The 19,406-nt window shown below is 43.5% G+C and overlaps 1 protein-coding gene across 1 annotated transcript in view; it reads right to left on the bottom strand.

Moving 5' to 3' along the window:
* The window catches only part of LOC126418654 (citron rho-interacting kinase), a 227,854-nt gene that overhangs the window by 120,263 nt on the left and 88,185 nt on the right, over nt 1–19,406 (bottom strand). The window contains 4 exon segments of the mRNA XM_050085532.1: nt 163–370; nt 1,856–1,965; nt 8,429–8,650; nt 12,547–12,786. Of these exon segments, the coding sequence (XP_049941489.1) occupies nt 163–370; nt 1,856–1,965; nt 8,429–8,650; nt 12,547–12,786 (780 nt within the window).

The raw sequence follows: 19,406 nt of genomic DNA on the forward strand, positions 1-19,406 counted from the left end.
GATCACCATTTAAATAAAAATTAACTTCTGTTGAATTATGTTTTGTAATTTCGTTGAATCATAGTAAGTCACTGCCTACAGCCATCCAGCACGCTAGAAGTCAGTAAAAGAAACACATGTTGGATGACCACCTTTATAGCTAAAAACTTTGTACATAAATACCTGCTGAGAGAGATCGTTTGTCACATTCTTATACTTTGACAGCTGGCTTTCTAGGCTGTCAATTTTTTCCTTATGGTCCTCAAGTTCAGCTTCAACAACATCCACTCTCTTTTCAGCCTTTATGCGCAAAGATTTCTCCTCATTTATGCTGACACGTGCTGTCTTTATCTCTGCTTGGTACTTGTCCAAATTCTTTTCAAGTTCTGCCCTGCCAAGCAATCAATAATATTGTAGGTAGATGCAACACAGCACAATTTTAAACTTGTGTATAGGGACAGTAAAATTTTACATTTGCAGTACCATGGGAAAAAAACGCTAAATCAGTGATTTTCACATGAAACTGATGGTTTTTATGATATTGGAAATTATTGTAAACATGAGGGCAGCAGTTTAGTAATACTGGTAACTGACAGTTACTGAATGTCGGAATTGGATTTTCACTTTTTTCTCAAGACTGAGGTTCACTTACAGTCTTAAATTGCAGCTCATTTCCCAATGTAGAGATGCAATACTGAACAAAAATACCCCACTTTCAACCAATTATGTTGTGGTAAGAGGCACCAATGTCACAATTTGTGATACTTTTGCACAACAAATGTTTTTGAGAGATCTTATGTGGTGCATCAGTTAATCTTAATATTTTCATAGTAACCAAGTATCAAAATGAAACCATGGAATATGCAACTTTAGCTTTGCAAAATTGTAAATTTACAAGGCATTTGTTTCTAACAGTAAACCACAGTGCAAGATATGTGGCATCACATACGATAGACATAAGAATTTAAATTAAGCTGCACAAATAGTATGCTTTCTTATAGAGACACATATGTTGGTGTCACTTGCAACCAAATAATCTGGACCTCAGGCTACACAACAGATAAGATTGTCACAACAAGCTTTACATACAAAACAGGAAAAACAGTACCGCATAGATATTGAAATAAACTTTCTCAGTGTCCTGTTTTGCTGCTAGAAATATGTTTGTGTAATATTGTGTGTTCTGCAATTGGCTGAGAGAAGCAAACAAAGCAGGTGCTGTGCTGATTTGTGTGTTTGTAAAACTCAAGTGACTTATTTGGTGGTTTTCAAGTTTGAACTTGCTTGCTACAACAAAATACAGTTTAACTGATGCACCACATTAACCTACATTATTAAACCCTCATCAAATTTATGATTGCAGATGACACCAATTCGTTATTCCCACAAATTTGGTATTGTCAGTGTAGGGTGTAAAAACAGGACATTTTGTACTTACTTTGTATGTGATATACCGTTGGACTTCTTACAATTTTAATTAACTAACAAAAATTATGACTTCTTTTGGATAAAATATGGAGCTGTAAAATATATGTTGTTTAATTTTTTTATTTAATTGCTTAGATTTAATCGGTTTAAAATAAACATTTATTTTTTAACAATGTAAATAAAAGTTATTGCTGATGACAGTAAATATAATGTAACTGATAGATATATTTTCATTTTAATCTGAAGACCATAAATAAATAAGGCAACAATAAAGAATACATACCAATACAAAACGAAGTCATCCAAAATTAATAACAATACTGGCAAAGAATAAACCAAAAATTGGCAAAAACAACACAGAAGCTCAGCATAAAATAAAATTGTGTTTTCCTGTCCCTATTTACGCTATGTTAACATCTGGCATGCTACAAATATCAGAGGTACTTACTTTCTTGCTTTCAAAGTATTTAGTTCTGATTCTTGTGATTTTATAATTGCAGTAAATTCTTCTAACTGGGCATCTAAAACTTCACATAAGCCCTTTATGTTGTTGTAATTCTGCAAATATTGAGGAAAAACATGAGAAAGGGTGGCAACACTTTTTGTTATTGTTTGCAGTAAGACATGTATATTTCTGGAAAATATATATATATATATATATTTGGGGTGTAAATATTATACGGAATATTCTAAATGTAGTAACACTGTTCACGTTTATGTCGCACTTCACTTAGCGTAGACTGGGACTGTGTCCTAGGCATGCCCGATGTTGACTGACTGGGCACGGCCCGTGCTGCCGGAGTTGTTGTTGTTGTAATGCCGGCAGATGTCGCGTCCGAATTCTCGCGTGCCCTCTGGTGGACAGGACACTACTTGTGGCAACTACCATCTGTGACGCGCCGTGTTGATGTGCGCCTCCCGTGATCTTTCTGGTGGCTACTGCACTCCTCCTCCTTCGGGGGGGGGGGGGGGGGGGGGGGGGGGTGAAGCCACTGTGATGCACTGCGTCGGAAGGTGGAGCGTCGGGCAGGAGCGTTGACCTCCACATCCATTGGAAGGCCAGAGTCGAGGGGATCTGCCAACCCTCGAGCCGGAACCTTCGAATAACGGCTGGAAGTGACTCACACGAAGAGGCCCCCGTCGTCCCACAACCGGAGCTCGGGACAGAACGGGCGACAAGCTGTCGAACTCCGGATCCTGTTCCACATCAGGGGGGGGCAAGACCCAGCGGCAGGGACGATGGGGAAGGGACGACCACAGGTGAACCAGCCTCCTGAGAAACGCGCCTGCGAGGGGGGCCGGCTCTCGCTGGGGCATCGCGAACGATGGCGATGCCGGTGCTGGAGCTAGTGGAGGCTGCCAAGGCTGAGAACCAGCGCAGTGCGGCAGAGTCACAGCGGGGAGAGACAGTAACGTCCCCTGCGAAACCAACACAGGTGCCGGCAATGGGGAAGCCAGTGTCCGAGAGGTCGGAGGGTGGGTGCCCAAATGTGGACGTAGCTGATTTTGGTGACGACGTACCACCCGGTCCCCCGCCTGCAAGGTATAGAGCCAGCGACCATTGCGGCGCAGGACCACCGCTGGTATCCAATGTGGATTGCGACCAAACCCACGGGCCCAGACCTACATACCCAGTGGAAAGCCAGGTACTCTGGTTTGCGAAGACTGGCAAGGACCAGGTTGGAGGAGGTGCAGCAGAGTCCTAGGTTGACGCCCACGGAGGAGCTTTGCGGGGGGCTGCGTTCTCCCATTGGTGTGGTCCGGTATGCCGTCAGGAAAAACGTCAATGCTTCCTCCGCAGGAAATTCGTGCACATAGTTTTTCATCTGTGTCTTAAATGTGCGCACCATGCGCTCGGCTTCCCCATTCGATTGTGGATGGAAGGGGGGAAAGCAAATGTGCCGAATAGCGAAGCGCCTACAAAAATCCTGGAAGGTCTGCGAAAGAAACTGCGGTCCATTGTCCGAGACCAGGGTGATTGGCAGACCTTCCACAGAAAAGATTTTTGCTAGTGCCTGGATTGCAACTTCTGAAGTGGTTGAGGAGCAGCGAACCACATATGGGAATCGGGAATAAGCATCAATGACAATGAGCCAAAAGCCATTGAGAAACAGGCCCGCAAAATCGATGTGAACACATTCCCATGCTTGGGTTGCCGGCGGCCATGAAGAGAACGCTGCCCTGGGAGATGCCTGTTGGCTCGCACACTGGGAACAGGCGGCCACCAGGTGCTCAATTTCTCTGTCAATACCGGGCCAGTACACATGTCTGCGAGCCAAGGTTTTAGTACGGGAAACACCCCAGGGCCCCGCATGTAATAACGTGAGGACCTCCCTTCGTAAACTTGCAGGAACAACCACGCGAGGAGCTGTATCATCGGTAGCCAGAAGGAGAGCTCCCTTCCAAGACCGAGAGGCGGTCTCGTAGAATAAAATAATTATGAAGAGGGTCCGAGGCCCAGCCCGGAGGGCGGGATGACCACCCCTGCTGAATGAGGCGAACTACTTGCCGGAGAACCGGGTCAGCTGCCGTTTCCCGGGCGACTCGAGAACTAGTGATCGGGAAGCCATCAACCGCTTGGCGGGACGCCACATCCAAATGAAAACACATAATCTCCTCTCGATCGAACGTAGGATCCGGGCCCACCGGAAGACAGGAAAGAGCGTCGGCATGCTGTCCGGTAGGGCGAAAATGAATGTCATAATGGTACTTAGAGAGGAACAAGGCCCAGCACTGTAGTCTGTGGGCCGCCTATCCAGAATCTGAGAGGCGGGGCCAAATAACGATATTAACGGCTTATGGTCAGTGATTAACTGAAATTTCGTGCCATACAAGAAAGGGTGAAACTTGGTAACAGCGTAGACAATGGCCAAAGCCTCTTTTTCCACCTGGGAGTAATGGGCCTGTGCGGGACTAATAGTTTTAGACGCAAACGCCAGTGGTTGCTCGGAACTATCTGCATTACGATGGGCCAGGACCGCCCCCACCCCATACTGTGAAGCATCTGTAGCCAGGACCAACGGCTTATGGGGATCAAAAGTAGCCAAACAAGGCCCTTCAACGAGGTGAACGCTTGCTCGCATGCAGGCGACCAATCAAAAGGAACACCCTTGCGCAGAAGGCAGTACAGGGGGTGGGCTATGGTGGAAGCCCTGGGAATGAACCGGTGGTAATAGGCTATCTTGCCTAAAAAAGCTTGTAACTCTTTCAGCGAAGCGGGCCGAGGAAGGTTGACGATACCTTGGACCAAACTTCCTAGTGGCTGGATGCCGTGCCGAGAGATGGTGTAGCCCACATACTCAATGGACGGTTGGAAGAAGTTTGACTTATGCAGGTTGCAATACAAGCCCACAGACCTGAATTTGAGAAAGAGAATGCAAAGGCTGTGCAAGTGTTCCCTCGTGCTGCAGCCTGTGACAATTATGTCATCCAGGTAATTAATACAATGAGGGATTGTCGACGTGACGTGCTCAAGATAATGCTGGAATATCGCCGGGGCACTGGAGATTCCGAAGGCCAACCGCTGGTATTGGTAAAGGCCAAACGGGGTGTTGACGACCGCCAGCCGTTTGGAGTCCTCATCAAGTGGTATCTGATGATAAGCCTCCGAAAGATCGATTTTCGAAAAATATTGGCCTCCCGCCACGGCGGAGAACAATTCATCAGCACAAGGCAAAGGATAGTCTGGAAAGTCTGAGATCAAAGATTCCAATGATTGATAGGCAACGTCTTCGGAGACCGACTGTATGGTGTCAGTGATAGAAAAACCGAAAGCTTGAAAGGCATCCAGGCCAATAAGGTTAGCGGAGCTCGCATCACTGACAACAATAAAAGTAATAGGCCGAGCGACTGATTTGTAAGTCACGTCGGTAGTGAATTGACCCAGGAGGGGAATGAACTGTTTACCATAACCACGTAGACGCCGGTAAACTGGCGCCAACGGGGGTGATCCAAGGTCGGAATAAGTTTGTGCATTCAACAACGAAACTGCCGCACCCATATCTACTTGCAGTTGTAACCGGCGCGACCGAATCGACAACTCGATAATGAGTTTGCGTGCCGATGCGTCGGGAGCCTGGCCCGATGAAACTTTCTGAATGTCAACGTCCATGTCCTCTGTACCTGCTTCCTTCGATTCTTTTGCGGCTGAGCGGCAAAATTTAGCAATGTGACCTTTTTTATTACATTTGCGACAAACGGCCCAACGCTGGGGGCACTCTGACTGATCATGATGTATATAGCACGACGCACAGGACGGCAACAGGGGCCGGCGGCCGGAATTCTGTTTACGCGCCATGTGGGAGCGGCCGTAACGGCTGGACTGTACCGCTCGCACGTCGGCCACCTTGGACGCGGCCATGCCACCCTGAACCACCACGAAGTCGCACCACGCTTCCAGCTGGTGACCTGCGGCGTGAGAGACTTCATACGATTGAGCAATGGACAGGACTTCCTGGAGGGAAGGGTCTTCTAACTGCAGGGCCCGTTGCCGGACCTCCCTATCAGGGGATACGACTCTTGCGACTGCTCCGTGGCAAAATGACACTTGCGACTAAGACCGTGCAGGGTAGCGGCCCACGCTCGGTAAGATTGATGGGGCTGTTTCTTGCATTGATAGAACTCGACCCTAGCCGCCACAACATGCGTGCGGCGGCGATAATATGAAGACAGCAATGAACACAATGCGTCAAAAGACAAGGACGAGGGTTCCTACAACGGTGCCAGCTGCCGCAAAACTTGATACAGCGAGGGAGATATCCAAGACAAGAAGAGAGCACGACATACCTCCACATCGGCAACATGAAACGCCTGGAAATGCTGCCGAAGGCGATGTTCATATGCATCCCAATCCTCCGCCGTCTCGTCATACGGGGGAAAGGGAGGAGGGAACGGCGCTGGAACAGACGGCGTGGAGAGCAACGCCGGAAGCACTTGTTTCATGGTGGCCATGAGCTCCATCTGCTGCTCAACCAAAACCTGCATTAAATCCTCCATGCCGTGGAGAAGCTGCGAAACCGGAACAATGACGTAACACGCGAAAGAACGACCCTACTCGTCGCCAATTGTGTAGTAACACTGTTCACATTTACGTCGCACTTCACTTAGCGTAGACCGGGACTGTGTCCTAGGCATGCCCGATGTTGACTGACTGGGCACGGCCCATGCTGCCGGAGTTGCAGTTGTTGTTATGCCAGCAGAGGTCGCGTCCGAATTCTCGCGTGCCCTCTGGTGGACGGGACTCTACTTGCGGCAACTACCATCCGTGACGCGCCGTGTCGATGTGTGCCTCCCATGATCTTTCTGGTGGCTACTGCACTAAAGTCCTACAAACACACACGAGAGAGAGAGAGAGAGAGAGAGAGAGAGAGAGAGAGAGTGCGCCTCTCCTTGGACATTAGCAGTGTCTGGGCATATTTTTCACAGAATATGCACGAATCCATATTCTGTCTAAGTAAACCACTGGCTACTTTAATTTTATGCCTCAACTTTCCTACAAATCTAATGTCTGCATTTTCCCCTCAAAACTATGTCATCTCATTCATATACACTAATTCACCTACACTGGTAAATTTTAGAAACAAATTTAATAGCCTGATGTAGTAATACGTACAATTCCAAGGGCGTGATGAGACGAAATAGTATAAATGTAATTGTCAGACATTACTGTCCAATATATTTTTAAGTGCATGTGAAGCAACATATTTGGGAACAATACGATTAATTGGTTTGTGGGATTAAAGGGACCAGACTGCTACAGTCATCGGTCCCGGAACAATACGATTATTTATAATGGGACGGGTGCTATGGCCATCTACAAAGGCGTCTGAGGAGAAGCAGTCATACTGTAACCTAATCATAGATAATATTTTTTATCACATGAATGATTATACAGAAGGACTGGCATCAGCTACTTACTTAAAAAGAAACATGCAGGAGTGTGTTAAATATAGTGTATGTTGGTCAACATTATTATGTTATTCGAGATACTGTCTAAAGTCTGGAGATGTAGTTCAAGTGATCATGATGAGACATAGCTGACCAGACCGTAAATGGTCAAACGCAAAAGAAAATACATGATTACATACTCACCCAACCAAGTCACACTGCGCAGAATAATTCTCCTCACAAGAGGAGAACATATCTGCTCAGGGATGAGGACTGAATGGACAGAATGGTGAAGTAGCTTAAAGGTTGCATCTGTCTTGCGTTTGAAGCTAGTCATATGATAATTTTGTTTTTTGTGTCTTGCATATGACCAAGAATAAGTGAGAAGATTGCGGAATTTAAGTTATATGCTGATTGATGGCTGCAATATTAACATATGACAAACCAATATTGGAGAATGTTAATGATAAATTTCTCATTAAAGTTATTCAAAAATAAATGCGAGTTTGGCAGTGTTCCTTCATGTAATTTTCAGGGTGCAAGAACAATTATGTTGCCCAGGTTCCTATGATGACTATCACTCATAGTTATAATCTGTACTGTAGAAAATAACTTCCCTTGTGTTGTTAATAATCTCTCAGAAATTGCTGCCTAATAACACATTAATACATATTGTGACTGGGTTATTTAATATCAGCACTTTGTTGCTTTTTCTTTGGACTAAGTACTTCATTTCCACTTGTCTTAGCATCATCTCCTTCCTGCCTTAACTTGCACTTTTTCAGCTTTAATGTTTTACTCGCACATTCAGTCACCTTATCCAACTTCAGCTTCACTGCAAGCCAAAAAGCTTAGTTTTGTTTAACAGCAAGGTATTATTTTCAGTGGAGAATAGCTGAACTTAGTCCCACAACCATGTCGATTCCCCTTACTGTCAGGCCAACAGTTCAGTTTGCCGAATACTACTTCCTCTCGCCAACAGATGGGCAAAGCTTCAGAAAATGAAATTCCAAGTATAGTGTGTATACACACACACACACACACACACACACACACACACACACACATTCTGAACACATCTCTTTTGAAGAAAATGTAATAAACTAAATGAGTACCAAAATGGAAGACTGCTTACCTGCTCTGCAGTTTCTGCTCTCCTGGTTGCCTCCTTCAGCTCATTCAGTCTGGTTGCACTCTTGTCATTCAGACACGACAAATCGGTCTGGTGTCTTCGTACAGTTTGTTGCAACTCTTGAATCTGCTGTTTCAAATTGCTTTCTCTGTTTAATGCAATCTCTGCAGCCGATTTCAATGATTTATTTTGTTCCTCCAGCTCTTTAATCCTCATTTTGTTCAGCTACACAAAGTTAAACATAACACGAAACAGTGAATTACATTCATTTTCACAGTAGAGTAAACCATATTACATTTGAAACACCCTAATAAAACGATGTGATTGGACAGATAAAAAATCTACTCACAAAGCAGCAACAGGAGAATACATACATAAAAAAATTTTACTTATGCAAGCTTTTGGACCCAGTGGCTCCTCCTCCTGGGAGGGGGGAAGGGGCAAGCAAGAGGGGCGAAAGGGCAAGGGGGCAAGGTAGGGGGGCGAAAGGGCAAGGGGGCAAGGAAGAGGGGCGAATTGGCAAGGGGGCAAGGAAGAGTGGCGAAAGGGCAAGGGGGCAAGGAAGAGGGGCGAAAGGGCAAGGGGGCAAGGAAGAGGGGCGAAAGGGCAAGGGGGAAGGAAGAGGGGCGAAAGGGCAAGGGGGAAGGAAGAGGGGCGAAAGGGCAAGGGGGAAGGAAGAGGGGCGAAAGGGCAAGGGGGAAGGAAGAGGGGCGAATGGGGAAGGGGGAAGGAAGAGGGGCGAATGGGGAAGGGGGAAGGAAGAGGGGCGAATGGGGAAGGGGGAAGGAAGAGGGGCGAATGGGGAAGGGGGAAGGAAGAGGGGCGAATGGGGAAGGGGGAAGGAAGAGTGGCGAAGGGGGAAGGGGGAAGGAAGAGTGGCGAAGGGGGAAGGAAGAGTGGCGAAGGGGGAAGGAAGAGTGGTGAAGGGGGAAGGAAGAGTGGTGAAGGGGGAAGGAAGAGTGGTGAAGGGGGAAGGAAGAGTGGTGAAGGGGGAAGGTCTGGAGAGGTTTAGGGAAAGGCGTAGAGCTTGGAAAAGTCACCCTGAACCCCAGGTCAGGGGAAACTTACCTGATGAGATGAGAAGGAGAGACTGATTGTTGGGGCCTGCACTGGACAAAATTTGAAAGCCTGAGAGCTTAAAGGTGGGTTCAAATGGCTCTAAGCACTATGGGACTTAACATCTGAGGTCACCAGTCCCCTAGACTTTAGAACGACTTAAATCTAACTAACCTAAGGACATCACACACATTCATGCTCGAGGCGGGACTCGAACCTGTGACCGTAGCAGCAGCGCGGTCTCAGACTGAAGTGTCTAGAACCGTTCGGCCACAGCAGCCGGCTTAAATATGGAAGGCAGGGTAATATGCAAGACAGAGGTTACTGTTAAAACATGGTGCAAAAGTTAATAAAGAGTGAAAAAGCTACATGGATTGTATGTAACAGAGGTGGGAGGTGGAAGGCAGAAAATAGACACAAAGGAAAAACGAAGACGTTGAAAACTAAAATCGAGTGAAGAAAGGAGTATTTATTGTGAAGAAATGCTGAGACAGAAGAAATTAACATAAATTAAGGCCAGTTCCCACTTGCGGAGTTCTGAAAAACTGGTGTCAGGAGGAAGAATCCAGATGGTGCTGGTGGTAAAACAGGCTCCGAAGTCATGCTCTGCATGTCATGTTGTAGAGCATGCTCTGCAACAGTATATTGTGTGTTGCTGGTATACACCCTCTGCCTATAGCCACTCATTCTAACTGACAACTTGGTGGTAGTCAAATCGATGTAAGAGGCCGAACATGTTTCCATAGCAGCTGGTATATGACGTGTCACTTCAAAGGTGCTCTCCCATTGATAGTATATGTTTTGGCAGTTACAGGGCTGGTATAGGTGGTGGTAGGAGGGTGCATAGGGCAAGTCTTGCAGCAGGGATGATCACAGGGGTAGGACCCATAGGGCAGGGAGATAGGTGCAGAAGGAGTATAGAGTCTGACAAAGATATTGCAGAGATTGGGAGGGTGACGAAAGCTATTCTAGATGTGCTGGGCAAAATCTCTGACAATATGGATCTCATTTCAGGGCATGACTTTAGGAAGTCATGGCTTGTCGAAGTAGATGATTATACACTACCATCTGTGGAAATTGCGACACCAAGGAGGACACACATAATCGAATTTATATAATACCACAGGTTAGATACATGACAAGTAACAAATGATTACCTTTTCAAATCTGTACATGTCCTTTGAGCCCTACTATTCAGCATGTCGTGTGGCCACCATGCGCTGCAATTCAAGCTGCTATATGCCATGGCATTGAATCAATAACGTTCTGAATACATTCCTGAGGGATTTACCTGCACAGAGTTTGTATCCGAGCCCACAAATCCGTGACTCCAGTTACTGGAGGATCGGTTGTTGTAACCAATGGCACCTCAAGCCATCACATCAGGTGTTTGTATACTATGCCGCTCCACAATGCAGGCCTCCAGTTTCCGCTCACCATGTTACCACCAGGCACATATGCAGCCATCACTGTACGGCACGCTGAAATGGTACTCATCCAAGAAGATTAAATGTTTCCACTCAGCACCACAGTGACGGTGTTCGCGTGCTCATTGCAGTTGGAGGAGCTTGTGGCTTCTGGACAATGAATGCTGACATAATGGCATGCATGCATCCAGTCCAACCTTCAGCAGACAGCGATGAACCATCGCCACCAATGCAGACAAGTTCACACCTGTTGCAGTGCTCCAGCAACGAGCCAACACTGTGGATGACACTGTACGATCCGTAATGGCCATGCGGACAAGATGATGGTAATCCCGTGCTGTGGTTGTGTTCCGTGGTCCAGTTTCTGCTCATCGCTCTACCCACTGCTTCCATGCACGCATCACTGTCATAGCAGCATCCCCTGTGCGAGCCGAAATGTCACAGTATGGCAACCAAGTTTCCCAGAGACCACTCGTTCTGCCCTGTTTGAACCCACTCGCATTCCGATATGACTCCCTTTGATGTCGATGAGGCATACTGGCACACACTGTATTGTTTTCACCTTGTGCGACAGCTCTGCACCGACTACACTAGGCGCAACACCAACCCTAACGGACTGACACGAGAGGGCTCTGCTTGGCCTACGTGTACTCCATCTCGCTGCAAAATGTACTACGTATTGCTTGCACACACGTTGCCACTTCCACCAAGTGCGGCGCTATTTGTGTAATTCCCTCTCAGTGTTGCACTCTTCACAAATAGCAGTGTATTATCCTGGTCTTGAAGGTATCAGAAACAGGTGGTGTGTTCTGAAGTTGTTTTTTGGAGGGATCAACAGTACCAGAACTGGGCACGATGACCTGGGAAATCTTGCTTTTGAAGTAGACTAGTGGGGTAATTATGTCCAATGAAGGCTGAGATGAGAATGGTGGTGTATTGCTGTATAGAGTTTGCATCTGAACAAATACCTATGCTTTGAATGCCAAGGCTGTATAGGAGGAACGTTTTGACATAGAGAGGGTGCAAGTGCCAAATTGTAAGTTCTGCTGTTTGTTAGTAGTTATTTTGCTGGCAATTGATGAGTAGCTTTTTTATCTATACAACTACATTATATTGCCAAAAATTTATTATTTTTGTTCTAATAAACTTAAAAAGTTCAAGAAATGTCATTATGAGAGAGTGACATATAAAGTATAAGAAAAATCCTGCAAACTGCGTACAGTGAACATATATTGTACAAGGAAGTGACATATTTCTTGTAGCTGTGACTCATTACAAACCTAACAATGTGAGATCATTTATAAAATTTATTAAATTATTTACAGTAGTACTCAGCGCATTAAATATAATAATGGTGACTTGACTGAATGTCATCACAACTGAGTAGTCCTCTCAAGAGTTAAAGAAACTGATTGATAAAGGAAGCATTGAGATGACAACATTGTCTCAAGAGGTGAGACAGTGACATGAAATACTGCCATGTTTCTGTAAAACTGCATAATGATAACCTACTGATTACCTGACAACTCAACAAATAATTATTAGCATATGGTGATTGTGTAACCTTTTATGGCTCCCATTTCATTATTCCTGAACAAGCAATGGCAAGACAACTTTCTTAACAAGTACATCACTCACGGTGGCAGATTCCTTCGCGCCGACCAGTTCCTTCTGAGATGCGAGTAAGTCCGCACGCACCGTGTCTGCAGCCTGCTGAGCTGACAGGAGCAGAGCAGCTTGAGCCTTCCCTTCTTCTTGCAACCTCTGTTCGAGGCGCTTCTTTTCTTCCTGTAGTGCCTTTGCATTATCTTCTGCAGTTTTGGCTTCTCTCTGTGCGATGCGCAGGTCTATCTTGGCATTTGACAGCTGTTTCTCTACCTGTAAGCATAATGTACTAGACTATTTTAACTCTGTGTGAAACAAAATCAATAAAATTTAAAAGACAGTTTTTGTTGCTGTGAATGATACCCATGAATTCTTGCTGCAAGAAGCAGAGTTTAAGCAGCAGACTATTAGTATTCATACCAATCTGAGGAAGGCAATAAGCTCACAGTAATATTGCCATAATGTGTGTTGGATATTGTTTTGTGCAGCTTTCATCATTGTGTGTCATTAGTGCAATGTCTCTGGAAGACTTTAGACCTTACAAAAACCTCATTATATCAAAATCTATAATACAATTTCTTCAGAAGCACTCACTGATCTTCAACATCTATAAATATAGGTGAACAGGAGATGAGATGAAGAATAAAAGAACTAAGCAATTCGCCTCAGCTTTGTTCAGTCTGACCTAGTGAGTCACAGAAATTATCAAATTCTCACTATAAGGTAGACCTCGTGTTTCATGGAGAGGGTGAGTTTCAAGAGCAACCAAGGTAATAAGTCCCGTGTAGTGGTTATAATGATAAAATTACATAAATTTAGGGCAGTGACAGCCTCCTGTCTTGTGTACAATTCACAAACACATATTACAAGTAACAATTTACTGTGTTACACTATGGGTAACTCACCACAGTGATGGCTCATGATACACAAATGTTAATTATTTTAGACATAAATCACGTAATTTATGCATATTAATGTGAAATTCTATCAACAAAGGTCACAGCATGTATTAAGGTAATTGTACACTGCCACAGCTACTTCGTATAATAATTTGCAAAATTAAACCCAATAATTTTGCAAGCAATTTAAATGCGTGTATGTCTGCACACTTATGTGTCATAGGGCATTTGACTACTTGCTACAATATATTGGGTTAACACTTGCAAAACATCGCCACTTTAACCATCAGTTCATTCGCACATTGAAATGTAGCACTGTGGAATAACTACTTCCTCCGGTATCAATGCCTCCTTGAACAGACCAAATAAATGAAAATTTAGATCAGAAAAGGGTCACCTTCCCTTTTGTAGAGTTATTTCAAGCCTGTACACATTCTGTCTTGTTTTACTTGAATTGTTATGTTAACTCCTTCAGGACCCAACCTGCACTTGTTTTGTTGTACTTGAGCTTGTCGCTGATATTATGAACTGTGCCAACACTTATTGCAGTTATTTTAGCCATATGCTCTACTGTAATACATTGGTCTTCACAAATAATGTTTTCAAGGAATAATTTAAAATCTCATGCTACCATGTGCTCTAATGAGTTTAATTGTTTAATGCACAGGAGTATGTGGACACACTGTAAAACTGAAGTGCGTCATGAACTCCAAATACCCAGGAATGTTGATGGATGGCCTCATTCTGTTGCAGGATAATGTCCACCCACACACTGCCAAGATTGTTTCAACTACAATACAGAAGTTTCACTGAAAAGCCTTTACACATCATCCGCACAGTCCTGATCTCCCACCACGTAATTTCCATATTTTTATAACCTTGAAAGAAGACATTCATAGTTGTCGATTTGCTATGGACAAAGAGCTGCATGCCTCTGTATAATCATGGTTCTATAAGCAAAGATTATTCCATGAAGGCACTGACCATCACGTCGCACAGTATTATTAGTTACGGCTATTACTTTTGAGATAATAAACAGTTTACTTACTTTGTCTCATATGTCTTGGTTTCATCTGACTGCCGCTTGTAGTAATCAGTTAAAATTAGCATTAATCTTCACACGAAAATCATGGGAACTAGTGCTACATTAATTGGAGGGAATTTTCATTTTTTGAAAGACAATTCATTTATTTTTCTTTATTCAAGCTGTTTCAACACTTGGTGTGTTGTTTATAGTCTCGTCTAGTCATTGCGTAGGGCTTGATCTGATATTACCACCAATCACTCTCAGCATTATTTTGTCAGAAAACTGTTTTTTGTGCATGTAAGCTGTTTAGAAAAACTGGAACATTATTCAGCAGTTGAGAAGACAAGGATAGAGGAACACAGGGTGGATGCCAATGCTCCCCAGGTTGTACCACACAGCTTTTGGATGAAGTTTCTAGTTTTCAATTTTTCAGCAATTTTTATTAGGTGCTCTTTCAAAGGTAGAGTTCTATTAGTTGTTACCCCTATGTACTTCAATGTTCTATTGCAGGCAAGTCTAGTGTTTGCAAACTGTATGTTGACTTTTCTTCCAGGGAGTTTTTAGGTGGAAGTATGAACCCTCCATTTCAGTGGCATTTAGCTGGAGTGTCCACTTGCGAAGATACTTTCCCAATACATGAAGATCTACCGTTAGGAGTTCTTCTGACTTCACTTTAGTTAAACCTTGTCACAAGCACCCAGTCGTTGGCATAACCAAACTTCCGTGATTTTGTTTTTGCAAGCCTGCAATTATACAAGCTGACAAGAAGTGGATCAAGGACTGATCCCTTTGTTAGACCGTTCTTTAATTTCATTATGTGGATATGATGCAAATGAATCACTGCAAGTCTGAAGTCAGTCAAATCTTAAGACAATGGCCAAAGCCAGCAATTTTTTTGTTGCACTGAAAAAGGAAAATCACTTAACTGCTCTTAATTTATTTTTTTAACTTCCCATGACAAACTACAAATACTCCTGTTAGTTTAAATTCGGTCATAGTCTTTGATTCTCTTTTTATACAACTAAATATAAAGCCAGTTTTATACGTAATTCATTATAATGAAATTGGACATTTTGGTTTCATATATTCAGATTATAGCAATACGTTTTAAACATACACCTCCTTTCATTTCTAATCCCACTGAAGTACACACAAATATGACAATTCCTGAATACTTTTGTATCCAAATGTATCAGCGACTTCTGGGAGAAACAAGAAGTCAACCAATTTGAGTTTCTTGCTCTTCGTGTCCAACCAGACTAAGTGTACATGTTTGTTAAATGGCACAAAATGACCAGTTTCGAAAAATCCACAGTAATGAACAAAAAAGGAATTACTGTGGAAAAAGTAACTGCTCTTTCAGTTACACAATTCTGTTCTTTTTTTTTAAATCTAGTAATTCAAATGAAATGTATAGATAAATTTACACAGAACATTATCTGGTTTTTACAAGGGACATTCAGTGGTTAGAGAGACAAATTGATGCAGATATGAAGTTAGTAGAAGGAGTTCTGTACTTTCATGATGGGGTGACATCACAGGGATGAGCTGAAAACAGCTGACAGACAAAACTTGTTTCGTTTATAAACTGAATATTGCATTTAATGGTGGCCCGTCTGCTGGAAGTTTCCAGGAAGTATTTAACACAATACAAAAGCTAAAGAACAAGCATTCATCTGGAGGGATGGTATCTCAAGTGTGGTGTTAAGGAAATGTGCCATTGAAATAACTAAACCATTTACCTATCTTATCAACTGTAGTATTAATGAAAACCTATACCCAAATATCTTCAAAATAAGTGTCATTCAGTCAATCCATGAGAATGGAAGTAAAGAAGAAGTTTCAAATTACAGACCAATATCACTAATTCCTACCTTCAGTAAAATATTTGAAACAGTTATCCTATCACAACTCTCAAGATTTTTCTCAAAACTGTGTCGCAGCATGGGTTTAGGAAAGACCTAAGCACGACCACTGCTGTTACGAGCTTCTTCCATGAAGTATATAGCAATATAGAATGGGGTTTGCACACAGTCGGAATATTCCTTGACCTGAGCAAAGTTTTTGATTCAGTAAACCATAAGCTTCTCATAAAAAAACTGCGGGCATACAATATCAGTGGTGCATCAATGAAACTTTTATCCACCTATCTTGTGAATCGTAAACAGTGAAACAAACTTACACATCAAATTGACAATAAGATCTTAACTTTTAAATCCACAAGTGAAACAGTGACACAGAGTCCCTCAAGACTCAATTCTTGGACCCTTCTTATTTTTAGCATATATTAATGACACCTCTGTTTTATTTCATCGTAAAGATTGTGAGGAACTGAAATTTTCAGCAAGTAATGGGATACTAGAATTAAGTTCATAATTTCATGCACAAGGATTATAGGGCAATTTACATAAATCCCAGATGCTAATATTTACAACTGGCAGCTCACACCACTCGTGCATAAATGAGGTACGCGGCATAGTAGCAGACAAGTGTAAATTTCTATGGGTCCATCTGGGCTCAAACCTCTGGTGGATTAGCCACATTAACGCAGTATGTAAAAAAAGTCACAATGGGCTGTATCTTCTTAGCCAACTGTCCATAATGGTGCCACCCACACGCTTAAAACTGTGCATTAGGGGACAATATCTCCATCTTAGCTACTGTATAGAAATATGGGATTGTGCTGCAGACATTCACCTTAACAGAGCACTATTGCTGCAAAAAAGAAGGTTAAGGGCTATACATGGACTAGGCTATAAAGAGTCTTGCTGTGATGTTTTCATACCACACAAGTACTTCATCATACTTTATGTGTGTGTGTGGTTTTTTTTTTGCCTTACAGAAAACTGAAGTAACTAAATGTAGTGTTATACATGACCACAACACCAGGTCCACAGAAAATTACTAGACAAAGAACAAGATCAAAAATGACTGACCAGAACCCATATAATAATGGATTGATAAGGTACAATAAACTGCCAGAGGCCCTGAAAAACAGTAATAAAAAGCAATTCAAATCAAAACTAAAGGAATTCTTAGTTGAAAAGTGTGTCTATTCACTCAAAGAGTTTTAAATTGTTAAGTTTAAGAGCTGTAAAATAATGTATAAAAAATAATTGGCTGTATTGTGTATAAGATCTAAACGTATTTTAGGTTTGTAACTGTACTTGACATTTGCAAAAGCCATCATATTGATGACTCCAAGGGGAAAAAAAATAAATAAATAAATAAATAAATAAATAAATAAATATAGAAGTGATTTGTTTCTTTGCTCTCTAAAGGTGAAAAACCGGCTAGAATCCTTTTCTCAAATGCTTCTACAGTACAGTGAAAGTTTCATGCACTGTTGAAGTTTTTATAAGTCAGCAAAATAGCTTAAAAAACATAGCTGAATGTTAGTGACCAATGGGTGACATCCTGTTTGTTTTGTTTTAGGGAGCAAAAAACAACTGGGGTCATGTGCGTCCAAGTCAAAACTATAGAACACGAACACAGAGAGGAGTTAAATGACTATACGTCAGTCTCAATGGACAGAACAGGAAACAGCTAAAAGCAGGCATGTGGAAAAAGAATCACCATGCCGAAATGGAGGTCCAAAACTAAAAATTAAATGGTCTTTGCCATATCGGTTCAGCAGATAAAAAGTAAAACGTGGCCGATGGCCCGTGCATCATTCGCTAAAAACGGCTGATAAATCAGACGGCGAACCCAAGCTGGAACATAAAGGCAGTGCCCAATACACACCTGAGTTAAAATAATCTCCTGGCAGGAGGGCCGAGAGGGGGTCATCCATGGTGCTGGGAGAGGCTTAATGAGCGGAAGCTTATTCCTGTGAAGGGAGGACCATTGGCGATGCCAAAGGGACACTACCTCCTGACAGACAGTAACACACAGATCACTGGAGGGAATATAGGTACTCATGGGCTGAATTACAAGGACTGCAGCCTTGGCAACAGCCTCGTTTCCTGGCGGACTGGCATGACCAGGGACCCTCAGAAACATGACACTGGCTCCAAGAAAAGTGAGCAAGTGACAGTTTTCCTGGACCCACTGCACTAAGGGATGAGCAGTGTACAGCGCACATAGACTTTCGAGGGCACTGAGTGAGTCTAAGCAGAAGACACAATTGGAAAGGCTGTGTCACCGGATGTACTCCATGGCCTAATACAAGGCGAGGAGCTCGGCTGTAAATACTGAGGAGTGTACCTGAAGCCGACATCGAAAGACACGGGTGCCAATGATGAAGGCACACCTGACCCCATGGTCAGTCCGAGAGCCATCAGTGTAGACAAAGGTACTATCACGAAGTTCCATGTGAAGGTCATGAAACTGGAGGCGATAGACCGAGGCTGGAGTCCTTAGGAAGCGAATGAAGGCCAAGGTTGACATAACATGGGCTGCCACGTAAGACACATGGGAAGACCAAGAGTGTTTCCTATCAAGCACGAACTCCAGAAATTTCGTAGTTTCAACGAACATAAGGGCAACAGGCCCGAAAGGTAGAGACAGTGGGGGAAACAATATGCGCTGACAGAAATTCATACAGAGGGTTTTGTCGGGGGAAAAGCGAATGCCATTGTCGTTGCTCCAGGAGTAAAGGCGATCGAGACAGTACTGAAGATGCCGCTCAGTGAGACACGTCCATGGAGAACTGCAGTAGATGGCAAAATCATCTACAAAAAGAGAGCTGGAGATGCTTGGCAGGAGTGTCATTATAGGGTTAATGGCGATAGCAAAGACGACGACACTCAGGACGGAACCCTGAGGCACACCGTTTTCCTGGATAAAGGTGTCCGACAAGGCAGAACCCACACGCACCTTGAAAACTCGGTCTTGTAAAAATGCCCGAAGAAAACAGGGCGGGTGCCCACAGAAGCCCCATGTGTAAAGAGCACGGAGGATACCAGTTCTTCAGCAGGTGTTGTACGTCTCCAAATTGAGAAACACAGGGATTTCCGCAGAAAACC

Source organism: Schistocerca serialis, chromosome 9 (genome assembly GCF_023864345.2).
Source record: "Schistocerca serialis cubense isolate TAMUIC-IGC-003099 chromosome 9, iqSchSeri2.2, whole genome shotgun sequence".
Classification (NCBI taxonomy): domain Eukaryota; kingdom Metazoa; phylum Arthropoda; class Insecta; order Orthoptera; family Acrididae; genus Schistocerca; species Schistocerca serialis.